The sequence below is a fragment of the Hyla sarda genome, chromosome 1 (assembly GCF_029499605.1).
Source record: "Hyla sarda isolate aHylSar1 chromosome 1, aHylSar1.hap1, whole genome shotgun sequence".
NCBI lineage: Eukaryota > Metazoa > Chordata > Amphibia > Anura > Hylidae > Hyla > Hyla sarda.
Window position 1 is genome coordinate 304,875,757 of NC_079189.1, and position 13,242 is coordinate 304,888,998.

Sequence of the window (13,242 nt, forward strand, 5' to 3'; positions counted from 1 at the left end):
GGGGCTCGTTGGCAGGTAAGATAAAGTGCGTTTTATTAAAAATTCCACATCCCTAAAAGAATCGATTCAAAAATATTTTGAATCGATTCTGTATCGGCAAATGAAAAATCGCGATTATCGCGAGAATCGATTTTTTCTTACATCCCTATATACTAGGGCTGCACAATATGGGGAAAATGTGCGATTGCGATTTTGGGCCTAAATATTGCAATATAATAAAAAAAATAAAAAAATAAAAAATGAAATCCCCCCATTTCACATCTCTCCCTTGTCACATTTACCCCCCTTCTGTCACATTCCCCCCTCCCCTCCTGTCACTTTCTTTTATTCTTGTACTGCAGAAATACACTAGGTTTCCCGGGCGGATTTCAAATCTTCTGAGGGACCTGGGAAACCTAGTGGATTACTGCAGAACAAGACCTCTCCCCATAAGCCAATCACTGACTTGACAAGTGACACCACTGCGGCCAGTGATTGGCTGAAAAGGGAAAGGTCCTACTGTACTAAGAGGAAACTCCGGAGCGCATGGAGACAAATCTGCAGGGACTGGGACAAGGTGAGCAGAAGTTTTTTTTTTCCTCCCTGTGCCCTTAGCTCAGTGTTTTTCTAGCAGGGTGCCTCCAGCTGTTGTGTAACTACTAATCCCAGCATGCCCGGACAGCCTTTGCCGGTCCAGGCATGCTAAGAGTTGTAGTTTTGCAACAACTGGAGGCCCCCTGGTAGGAAAACACTGACTTAGTATTTAAATTAGTTTTTACCTGCTCTGGCCGGCCCTCGCTACGGGAGCCAGCCCGAGCAGATAATCGCATGTTTTCCCGGGGGGGGCGTATCGCCATATCGCAAAAAGCAAAAATCGCCAAAAAAGCAGCCGACTGGAGGTCGGCTCATAGACATGCATTAACTACGGTTCCCCTATACGGCTGAGTGCGGGGGCTGCGATTAAGCCCCGCCCCCCTCCTCCCAGCCGTATACGGGAACCATAGTTACAAATCATAGCGTGAACCCAGCCTAACCTGGGTTGCCAGCGAGACAACTGACAAACCATACACTACCAGGCAACAGAAGAGTTGTAGACAGACAACCACAGGACAAACATCGGACAGGCGCTGACTTGATAGGAAAAACATTTGGAGATAGAGAGGAGTATAATTAGAAGCGATCTCACGGACAGCACAATCATGGAGCACGAGGAGTAGTCACAGAAAAAGTGCATTGAGTAAGGGGAGAAGAGCACCAAGCACCCCAGACAGATAGAAATATACCAGGACATTTCCTGTTCTTATATACCATATGAGAAAAGGGGATTACAGCATTAACCATTGGGCCCTCCATTGGGATAGAGTAGGTTGGCATGGGTCCATCCACTTAAGAGCAACTGCCTTCCTGGCCAAGAACAAAGTTTCACGCAAGAAGGTGCGAGCGTAGTGCATCCACACCTCCTCATTCAGCACCCGAAGAGGCACACCAGAGGATCCGTTGGGGGAGAGGGTTGCACAAGAGCGGCCAGGGTTTGAAGGATGTCTCGCCAAAAGGCTGCAACCTGAGGGCACGCCCACATGAGATGCCAGAAATCAGCTCTAACAGCACCACATTGGTGGCATGCATCCAAGTCAGAGCGACCCATTGTACATGTGGTGGGAGCGATTTAGCTATAGTGGATAATATTCAATTGAATCAATTTATTGTTGGCAGCCGGGGATACCAGCATTTGAAGAAAAAATGCCCCAGTGAGGTTAGGAAGATACGACTGCCAATACTGTATGGCCGACTATAGCGAACATGAATGAGATGCGTTTAGAGGATGGACACCCTACCCCTAGGACCCTGCGATTTCAGAATCCCAATCAGAGGGAAGGGTGAGGTAGGTGGGCTTCCCACCAGGAATTGAACATTCAGAGCTTGGCAGAGCTGTAGATACTTGAAGAAGCAGTGTCTGGGCAATGCATAACTAGACTGCAGCTGGTCAAAGGAACGTAACACATCACGGTATACCGTATACACTCGAGTATAAGCAGAGTTTTTCAGCACGATTTTTCGTGCTGAAAACGCCCCCCTTGGCTTATACTCGAGCGAACTCTCCACCTGTCAATCCCTTCATCAGTGGTCTTCAACCTGCGGACCTCCAGATGTTGCAAAACTACAACCCCCAGCAAGCCCGGACCGCCATCGGCTGTCCGGGCATGCTGGGTGTTGTAGTTTTGAAACCTCTGGAGGTCCGCAGGTTGAAGACCACTGCAGCCTTCGTCATCATCCAGCCCCCCCCCCCCTTTTGTACTCACCTCCCCTCGGCGGGAAGTTAGGGTGAGCTGGTCCGGGCCATCTCTGCTGCAGGAAACGTCCAGTGGGGATGGTTAGTTGTTGCGGGCTGTCCATTTTCACCCGGGGGGGGGGGGGGGACCCTCTTCTCCGCGCTTCGGCCCCGGAGTAGTGACGTTGCCTTGACAACGACACACAGGGACATTCATGCGCAAGGTCCCTGTGCGTCATGGTCAAGGCAACGTCACTACTCCGGGGCCGAAGCGCGAAGAAGAGGGCCCCCCTCCCCGGTGAAAATGTACAGCCCGCAATAACTAACCATCCCCACTGGACGTTCCCTGCAGCAGAGATGGCCCGGACCAGCTCACCCTAACTTCCCACCGAGGGGAGGTGAGCACAAAACAAAAAGGGGCTGGATGATGACGAAGGCCGCAGTGGTCTTCAACCTGCGGACCTCCAGAGGTTTCAAAACTACAACCAGATGGCTCTCCGGGCATGCTGGGAGTTGTAGTTTTGCAACATCTGGAGGTCCGCAGGTTGAAGACCACTGATGAAGGGATTGACGGGGTGATGATGACGGGGGTCTGGATGATTACATGGGGGGGAGAATTATGCATTTCCCACCCTAGGCTTATAGTCGAGTCGATAACTGGTTTTATTTTTTATTTTATTTTTTTATTTATTTTATTTTTTTCCCTTCTCCTGGGTTTTTGGGGTAAAATTAGGGGCATCGGCTTATATTCGGGCGGCTTATACTAGAGTATATACGGTAATTGTTCTAGGCTACACACCCCCAGGTTCTGCCAAAATCCTGGACCGAGAGTGCCATCAATATGTGTGAAACTCTGGTTGTGCTACAGCGGAGTATCTGAGGGTATATCAGTATAGCCATGAATCACCTTAGCAGCGCGCCACACCTTAATGGACAATTTGTGGAGGGGCAACAAATCGCGGCCACCCAGGGCAGGGCTCTCCAGAAGAAGTCTTGGAGTCAGGCACGGGACAAACCTGTCGAGTGTCTGCTCCGCCTCTGGCATTACCTCATCTGCAACCCAGGAGCGGAGGTATCTCAATTGGCCTTCCAAATAATGTCCAGTTTAGGACATTGAAACGTGGTAAGTCTAATTTTAGGCCTATTAGGACTCCAGATAAAGGGGGATAAAAGGGAATGGATATTAATAAAGAAGGACTTCGGTACCGGGGCCGAGGCATACTCAAGGGAATATAAACACTTGGGAAGAATAATGAGTTTAATAAGGTTAATACGGCCAGTAACCGATAATGGTAGGGTTGCCCAGATTTTAAATTTAGACTTTACATATGGGACTAGGGAGAGAACATTCGTGTGGAGATCCTGTAGATGATCCCTATTGATATATACCCCCAGATACTTAAATTCAGTGACCACCGAAAGACCACACATAATCGAGGGCCAGTTTTTGTGTAGAAGTGGCATTACTGCCGACTTGGTCCAATTAATAGGACTGAAACATAGCCAAAACGATCCATTAAGGAAACAACATGTCGAAAGGGTTGGAAAGAAACAACACCATGTCATCCGCATACAAGCCTATGCGCTCTTCCCTGCCTCACAGACATACCACCGAAATCAGGGTCCTGACGAATACGGAGGGCAAGGGGCTCCACCGCCACCAGAAGCGGGGACAGGGTGCACCCCTGCCGCGTACCTCAGCCCAGGTTGAACGGGAGAGAACAGACCCCGTTCACAAGAAGCAATTTTCACAAAATCGGAATTTTTCAGGGACCAGTTCAGTTTTGAAGTGGATTTGAAGGGCCTTCATATTAGAAATACCCCACAAATGACCCCATTATAAAAACTGCACCCCTCAAAGTATTCAAAATGACATTCAGAAAGTTTGTTAACCATTTAGGTGTTTCACAGGCATAGCAGCAAAGTGAAGGAATTCAAAATCTTCATTTTTACACTCGCATGTTCTTGTAGACCCAGTTTTTGAATTTTTACAAGGGGTAAAAGGTGAAAAAGCCCCCCAAATTTTTTTTAATCTAATTTCTCTCGAGTAAGGAAATGTGTATGTGAAGTGTTCGGCGAGGGCTGTAGAGGGCTCAGAAGGGAAGGAACAACAACTGGATTTTGGAGAGTGAATATTGCTGAAATGGTTTTTGGGGTTTTTTAGGAAGCCCCTTCTGTGCCAGAAAAGCAGCAAAAATAAAAAAAAATGTAATAAAAAATAAAACACATTGCATACTATTTTGGAAACTACAGCCCTCAAAGCACGTAACAAGGTCCAGTGAGCCATAACACCTCACAGGTGTTTGAAGACTGTTAACCCCTTAACGACCACGGACGTAAATGTACGTCCTGGCTTGGCGGTACTTCGCACACCAGGACGAACATTTACATCCTGTGTATGACCGCGAGCATCGGAGCAATGCTCGTGTCATACAAGGCAGGTTCCGGCTGCTTTGAGCAGCCGGGGACATGCCGGTAATGGCGGACATCCGCGATCGCGTGGATGTCCGCCATTAACCCCTCAGATGCCGTGATCAGTACAGATCTTGGCAATGCACATGTTAAAATAGATGATCGGATCTCCCGCGGCGACCCGATCATCTGTAATAGCAGACGGAGGTCCCCTCACTTGCCTCCGTCTGTCTCCCAGTGTCTCCTGCTCTGGTCTGAGATCAAGCAGACCAGAGCAGGAGATAGCCGATAATACTGATCAGTGCCATGTCCTATGCATAGCACTGAACAGTATTAGCAATAAAATGATTGCTATAAATAGTCCCCTATGGGAAAAAAAAAAAAGTTATGGATTTTAGAAGGCGGAGGAGGAACGCAAAAATAAAACTGGCCTGGTCCTTAAAGGAGTAATCCAGTGGTGAGCAACTTATCCCCTATCCTAAGGATAGGGGATAAGTTGCAGATCACAGGGGGGGGGTCCGACCGCTGGGGCCCCCTGCGATCTCCTGTACGGTAGTCCAGTGGTGAAAAACGTATCCCCTATCCTAAGGATAGAAGATAAGTTTGAGATCGCGGGGGGTCCGACCGCTGGGGCCCCCTGCGATCTCTCTGTACAGGGGCCAGGCTCTCCGGCCAGATAGCGGGTGTTGACCTCCGCACGAAGCGGCGGCCGACACGCCCCCTCAATACAACTCTATGGCAGAGCCGAAGCGCTGCCTTCGGCAATCTCCGGCTCTACCATTGATATGTATTGAGGGGGCGTGCCGGCCGCCGCTTCGTGTGGGGGTCGACACCCGCTATCTGGCCGCAGAGCCTGGCCCCTGTACAGAGAGATCACAGGGGGCCCCAGCGGTCGGACCCCCCGCTATCTCAAACTTATCTTCTATCCTTAGGATAGGGGATACGTTTTTCACCACTGGACTACCCCTTCAAGGGGTTAAAGTCAGACGTGTAAATTAGAGATGAGTGAACTTACAGTAAATTCAATTCGTCACGAACTTCTCGGCTCCGCAGTTGATGACTTTTCCTGCATAAATTAGTTCAGCTTTCCGGTGGGCTGGAAAAGGTGGATACAGTCCTAGGAGACTCTTTCCTAGGAATGTATCCACCTTTTCCAGCCCACCGGAGCACCGGAAGGCTGAACTAATTTCTTCTTCATCTCTTCTGAGTATGGAAATACGCCATGTTAGGACGTAAAATGCTCTGCGGGCGAACTACAATGCTCAGAAGAGAAGGAGTCACATTTGGCTGAAATGGTTTTTGGGGGGCATGTCGCATTTAGAAAGCCCCTATGGTGCCAGAACAGCAAAAAAGAAAAAATATTGTGGAAGCTACACCCCTCACGGAACGTAACAAGGGGTAGAGTGAGCCTTAACACCTCATAGGTGTATGACAATTTTTTTGTTAAAGTCGGATGTGTGAATGAAAAAAACACTCACTAAAATGCAGATTTTTCCTCCAATTTTACATTTATACAAGGGGTAATAGGAGAAAAAGCCCCCAAAATTTGTAACCTCATTTCTTTGGAGTATGGAAATACCCCATGTGTGGACGTCAAGTGCTCTGTTGGCGCACTACCATGCTCAGAAGAGAAGGAGCGCCATTGAGCTTTTGTAAAGAGAATTTGTTTGGAATGGAAGTCGGGGGGCCATATGCGTTTACAAAGCCCAAAAAACAGAAAAACGCTTGGTCCTTAAGGTTAAGAGTGGCCAAAAAATGAACACAAGGTAACTAAAGGATTTGTCTCGCTACATTAAAATGTATTGTATTTTGTTTCCCTGGTTTAAAAAGTGGTTGTCCTGACTTGAAGGGAACCAGTCATCAGATTTTATCATCTAGAATGCACAGCAATACTTTATGTTAAAATCATCTTCCTCTCCATCCCAGGGTGACGTTCCTGCAAGCAGGGATAGTGAGGCTAAATAGTTTAAAATTGTCCCCCGTCAGCCCCGTACATAATTCCTTGGACTGGGAGCTATACTCACTTGGTCCCACTACTTGGGCTGTAATGACGTCCACTTAGAGTGATTGACAGCCCCAGCAAGCCTGTCTCATCGCTCTGCTCCGTCTGCTTAGGGAGCATAGCAAAGAGGGCAGAACAAACATGCTCTCTAGAGGGTGCCAAGCACTAAAGATGCCAGTCCATAATCTGTAGTTTAAACTACTCACCTTCCAACTCCCGTAAGGTATCTGACATGGCTTGGTCCATGCTTAGCCGATATCTTTTCATTTTCTCTTGTACTAGTGCATCAAAGGTTTCACGGGTCATCCTTTGGCCTGCCATGATTTCAAACCTGTAAAAGGAAAAAAAAAATAAAAAATAAGTTACCAGCTTTAAAATATAGCTGGATTATTCATGCAAAACAAAATTTAAAAAAGTATTTTATATTACGAAAAATTAGAGTTACTGATGTTAGAAACGACTTTTTTTTTTCCATTTAATACTATAACCCAAAACTAAGCATTTTCCTAATATATTTTTGGTCTTTTTGGTCCTAACAACAAGATATTTTGGAACGGGGAGGGGGGGGGGGGTATGGTTATTATAGAGTGAGGAGGGAAAAAATTACCGTATTTATCGGGGTATACCACGCACCGGCCTATAACATGCACCCTCATTTTACTAAGGATATTTGGGCAAAAAAAGTTTTTTACCCAAATATCCTTGGTAAAATGAGGGTGCGTGTGTGCATGCGTATACCCCTAGAAGCACTGCCGGCTTCTCTCCCCCTGCCTTTCCTGGGGTCTGGAGCCCTGCTGCCGCCGCTTCTCTCCCGCTAGCTATCGGCGCCGCTGCCCGTTCTCTCCCCCTGACTATCGGTGCCGGCGCTGATAGCCAGGGGGAGAGAAGCGGCGCCGGCAATGGGGCAGCAGCGCCGATAGACAGGGGGAGAGAAGGGGCACCCATTGCCGGCGCCGCTGCCCCCCCCCCCCCCCCATCCCCGGTTGCATAATGACCTGCTTCAGGCCTCCGGTGTGTGTCCCATGCGTCGTTGCTATGCACTGCACGGCGCAATGACGAGTGACGTCATTGCACCGCGCATAGCAACGACGAAGGGGACGCACACCGGAGGCCTGAAGCAGCGAGGACCTGACCCCGGCAACAGGTAATTATGCAACCGGGGATGGGGGATGCAACGGGGCCGGCAATGGGTGCCGCTGCCCCTTCTCTCCCCCTGTCTATCGGCGCTGCTGCCCCATTGCCGGCGCCGCTTCTCTCCCCCTGGCTATCGTCGCTGGCAATGGGGCCGGCACCGATATTCAGGGGGAGAGAACGGGCAGCGGCACCGATAGCCAGCGGGAGAGAAGGGCCGGCAGCAGGGCTCTAGACCCCAGGACAGGCAGGGGCAGAGAAGCTGGCAGCGCTTGCGGTCTCTGCACCTGCAAAGCCGCTGCAGTTCATTGATTTTAAGCGCCCGCTTTAAATCATTGAACTGCAGCGGCTTATCGGCGTATAACACGCAGGTAGACTTTAGGCTAAAAATTTCAGCCTAAAAAGTGCGTGTTATACGCCGATAAATACGGTAAGTGCAGAAACTAATAAAGACCTTATTTACAGGCTATTTTGGTTGAAATTATTTTGTGTACTTGGACAAGTGGATTTTCATGAGGGACAAGTAGATTGGGCTCTATTTTAGTCCCTTGGACAAATAGTGTTTTTTTTCCCCACACCCCTGTCATGATCCTGAAGAAACATCCCCAGCCTACAGCAGAAGTGCAAAAAGAGTGAGCACAGTAAGACACAGATCAAAAGGTATTTTAGGGCACATCACTATGTTGACTTGAGCATTAAAAAAATAAAAAATAAAAATATTCTTACTAGTGACAGTAACACTAAATGGTCACTCATTAAAAACATTTTTTGCAATTGCACTAAAAAAAAAAAAAATTTTTTTTTCTAATGTACTTTGTTTAAAAAAAGCTGCCACGAGGTGTCTCCCTACTTGCCCAGCACACAGAAGTCCAAAACCAGGAAATGCAGTCTGGAGTTCTGAGGGGTGTGCGCGCAGCCTTATCCAATCATAGCTCATCTCACACTGAACTGCCCTGGGCTGTGTGTAGCAGAGTGAGGGAGGAAGTTCTCCCCTGTATGGCTTCAGATGATGTCACACCTGCTTGGTAATGACCCTTCCCAGTCTGTGAATCTGACTAAGACTGAGCAGAAAATACAGAACAATATCAAGATAGAAAACTAACAAATTATAAAAATAAAAGGCAGGGGGTGGTTTATCATGATGGGGCAGTGAACTGGGAGGATTATAAAATTTAACATGATAGGTACTCTTTAAAGGAGAACTGCGGCGCAAACCTTTTAACTTTTCCTATGTTAATTATATAGAAGTGCTGTGGGAGCCACATAATACTATATATCTGGCCCCCACAGCACTTCTATATAATATGCCCCTGCAGGGCTATGTATGAATAGTATTCTTTCAGCAGCATCGCGGCGGCTGGTGCGATGCTTTTCGCAGATAGCGCTGCATCAATGACATATGTGCCAGCAGGGGGGGGGGGGGTCACATACATGCGCTGGTGGGGGTATATATTGATAATTGCGCTGGCGAGGGGTATATAATTATAAATGCGCCTGCGGGGGTTACATACACATATACACACACACACACAGCACTTTTAATATACATTTCCATTTAAAAAAAAACCGCAGGGAGCCCCGATTGGCTCCTCAGTACCGGCCATTCAGAGCTCCCCGCGGGGAATTAAAAAATTTAAGTTAAATACATCGGTGATCGCTTAGTTGCAGACCATGCCGCCTGCTCCCCTGCTTAATAACTTCTGATCGGGTCTCAGAAGTGAGACCCGATGCGATCAATCCCTCAGCCCCTGTACTACAACCCCCATCATGGACCAGAGTCTGATCCATGATTCGGATAGTAGTATAACAGGGGTGTGGAAATTTTATAAAAAACTACTTGTCCACGGGACTAAAATGGAGCAAAATTTACTTGTCCCTCATGACGATCCACTTGTCCGGGCCAATTTTCGCTTTTACGCTCTCATTTTTCCTCCTCGCCCTATAATAGCCATAAATACCTACTATAATGATGCCTTTTAATTTTTCAATAACATTCTCTGAACCAAAAAAAAATAATTTATATATATATATATATATATATATATATATTTGAGGAAGTGAAATTGAAATAGTAAAAGATAATTTTGCAGATTTGGTGTTTTTTCTTTTCTACGCCATTTACCTTGTGGTCAGATAACATGTTAGTTTTAAACTTTAGGCGCCTGATTACAGCGATATCAGATTTGTATCATTTACGTCATGTTTTACTAATTCTGAACGTTTTCTAATTTTTTTTTAATTGACATTTTTTAACCCCTGTAGCTTTATTTTTTTTCCGCATACCAGGCTGTATGAGGGCTCATGTTTTGCGCCATAATCTGTTTTTTGTATCGGTACCATTTTGGCATTGATCTGACTTTTTAATCGCTTTTTAACTTTTTTTTATGGGATATTATAAAAATAGCAATTTTTTTTTTTTTTTTTTTTTTTTTTTTTTTTTTTTTTTTTTTTTTTTTTTTTTTTTTTTACACATTTACCGTACGGGATACATAATGTTATATTTTAATAGGTTGTACAATTACGCACGAAGCGATACCAAATATGTTTATTTTTATTATGTTTACATATAGGAAAAGGGGTTGATTTGAACTTAACATGGAAGGGGTTAATGCAGCGGTCTTCAAACTGTGGGCCTCCAGATGTTGCAAAACTACAACTCCCAGCATGCCCGGACAGCCAACGGCTGTCCTGGCATGCTGGGAATTGTAGTTTTGTAACATCTGGAGGGGCACAGTTTGAAGACCACTAGGTTAATGTGTCTCAAACTTTTATTAAAAACTTTTTTATTTAATTTTTTACACTTTATTAGACTTATGAGGAATCATTAGATTCCTCAGACAGAGGAATAGATTCTATTGAACTCTATTAATCTGTGTGCTCTGTGATCCATTGATAGAGCCTGGTCCAGCCAGGATCTATCAATGACAGAGCGGGACAGCAGGGAACAGAGGTAAGTCCTCCGGCTACCTCTATAGTGGATCTCCCCCCGCGATCGCGCTGCAGGGGGGGGCGATCCACCCCACTAGCCCACCAGGGAGCATTCACATCTCCCTTTAGACGCCGCTGTCAGCTTTGACAGCGGCGATCTAAAGGGTTAATAAATAGCCAGCCGCATGCTGGCTATTAGCGGTGGCCCCCGGCTACTGAGAACAGCCGGGGGCTGCAGAGTATGGAGCGGGCAGGAATCCCGAGCCCGCTCCATACATGCTGCAGAGCGCCGCATGCATCTCCCCGTGCAGAGGTGCCTCCTCCCCCCAGCTCTCCGAAGCTACAGCTGGGGGGAGTGAAGGCAGAGGACGCAGATCTGCACGGGGAGCAAGAAGCCACGCCCCCTCATATCCCCCCGCACGTCTGCAGAGCAGGAGAGAGAAGACAAATACACAGCTTCTCATCTCCCCTGCTCTGCTTCCGAGGATACAGTTTTTTATTGTCGGAGGCGGCAGAGTATGGAGCGGGCAGGAGTCGGGAGCCCGCTCCATACAGACTGCAGATCGCCACCGCACTTGTCAGGTCGGGCCCTGCTTCCCCGAAGCCGGGCTAAGGGCCGGACAAATTCACCTGCCCGGCGCCCAAAACTGCTAGTCCCGGGCGTCGGGCGATAGGAATTCCACATCCCTGCGCTAGCCATGTATAATGCCCCCCGATGCACTTACATATGTCCCCCCAGCGAGCGCATACATAAATCCCTTGCAGCGCTATCTGTGAACAGTATACTATCAGCAGCACATCATGCTGCTGGCCGGCAAAGGCAGCGCAATGCTGCCCGCTTCCCGGCCAGAAGATGTGCTGCTGATAGCATGCTATTCACAGATAGTGAGGGACATGTGTATAGAAGCGCTGCAGGGGGACAGATTATAGTGATATATAACTGTCCCCCTGCAGTGCTTCTATACACATATGTCCCTCACAGCGCTGTGAATCTGTGAATAGCATGCTATCAGCAGCACATCTTCTGGCCAGGAAACTGGCGGCATTGCGCTGCCTTTGCCGGCCAGCAGCATGATGTGCTGCTGATAGTATACTGTTCACAGATAGCGCTGCAAGGGATTTATGTAAGCGCAGCGGGGGGCATTATACATAGCTAGCGCAGCGGGGGGGTTTATACATATTCCGCTATATGTCTGGCCCCCCACTGCACTAGCTATGTATATTGCCCACTGCTGTGCTACCTATAGATCTTGCCCTCCTGCAATGCATCAGGGCAGCCGGGGAACGCAGCCCAGTGCAACATTACAATCCTGTAATAATGACCTTAAAAACCCAACAGGAGCCCTGAATGGCCCCTCTGTGCTGGCCATTCAGGGCTCCAGGCAGGGTATTAAAAAATGAAAGTAACACACACACACGATCTACATCGCAGGGTTGCGGTGCGCGGACCATGCCGCCCACACCCCGGGTTAATAACTTTTGATCGCATGGGGTCTCAGACATGAGACCCAGTGCGATCAATCCCTCAGCCCCTATACTACTACCCCCAACATAGAACAGACTGTTCCCTGATGGGGGTAGTAGTACAAGCACTAATCTTGCCTCCCCAGACTCCTGCAACCTGGAAACTACTACTCCCATCAAGGAAACAAGTCTGTTCCATGATGGGAGTAGTAGTAGGCCCACAGCACAGCAAGCGTTTGCTGATTTCACTCCTGAGCATGCTCATTAGTAATAACGGTTGAAAAATGGATATTAAAAACTGGATGCAAACGGATGACATTATATGATCATCCGTTTGCCATAGACTTTAACGTTACATTTTTTAATATCCGTTTCCATGCCGTTATTTTAACAGGAGAAAAAATACAGCATGCTACTTTTTTCCCCGTCAAAAAATACGGAACAGGAAGGAAACGGGTGCAAACGGGTGAAAAAGGATTGTAAAAAAAAAATCCCATTGTCATCAATGGGATCCGTTTACAGCCCTTTACAAAATTATCAAACGGGTTGCATAACGGGCATTTTTAGACGGGAGAAGGCGGCTGTGTGAACGAGCCCTAATCCGTTTACAAGCAGCAACAACGGAACCCAAACGGGAAAAAAAAATAAAAATAAAATAAACAACAAGGACAGACGACCGTGTGAACGCACCCCTATACTGAATCTATAACACGATGCTTGGCAGATTCATTTTCCAATCCACAACGCGGTCATTTTCATATTGCAATCAACCGTCAGTGAACGCTAAATCCTGACCGTGTGAACAAGGCTCTAGTGTTCGCACAAATAAGAGCCCCACTTGTTACTGTACACAACAACAATCAGCAGCATACGCCACACAATACTTACAAGGCCCGGGCGCCAAGCTTTACCAGCTAACACCACGCCGATATCCACTCACAACGCCACTTCCGCCCAGGAGGTCGCACGTATTACACGGCGCTGACGTGATGACGTCAGCACGCTGAGGGAGAGCCATGTTGATTAAGGGCAAAATGTTCAAAACCTGAAAAAAAAT

General features: G+C 47.4%; 1 protein-coding gene across 5 annotated transcripts in view; it reads right to left on the reverse strand.

Annotated features, from left to right (window-relative positions):
• The window catches only part of SUGP2 (SURP and G-patch domain containing 2), a 71,557-nt gene extending 58,340 nt beyond the window's left edge, over positions 1-13,217 (reverse strand). For 2 of the 5 annotated variants that reach the window (XM_056518181.1, XM_056518186.1), the window contains exons 1-2: positions 13,074-13,217; positions 6,869-6,993 (exon numbers count right to left, since the gene is read on the reverse strand). In XM_056518181.1, the coding sequence (XP_056374156.1) occupies positions 6,869-6,983 (115 nt within the window). In that variant the 5' untranslated portion in view covers positions 6,984-6,993; positions 13,074-13,217. Of the gene's footprint in view, positions 1-6,868; positions 6,994-12,875; positions 13,032-13,073 lie in introns of those variants that run through there. The other 3 variants (XM_056518183.1, XM_056518185.1, XM_056518182.1) reach the window with 2 other exon arrangements.
• Positions 13,218-13,242: the final 25 nt, after the last annotated feature.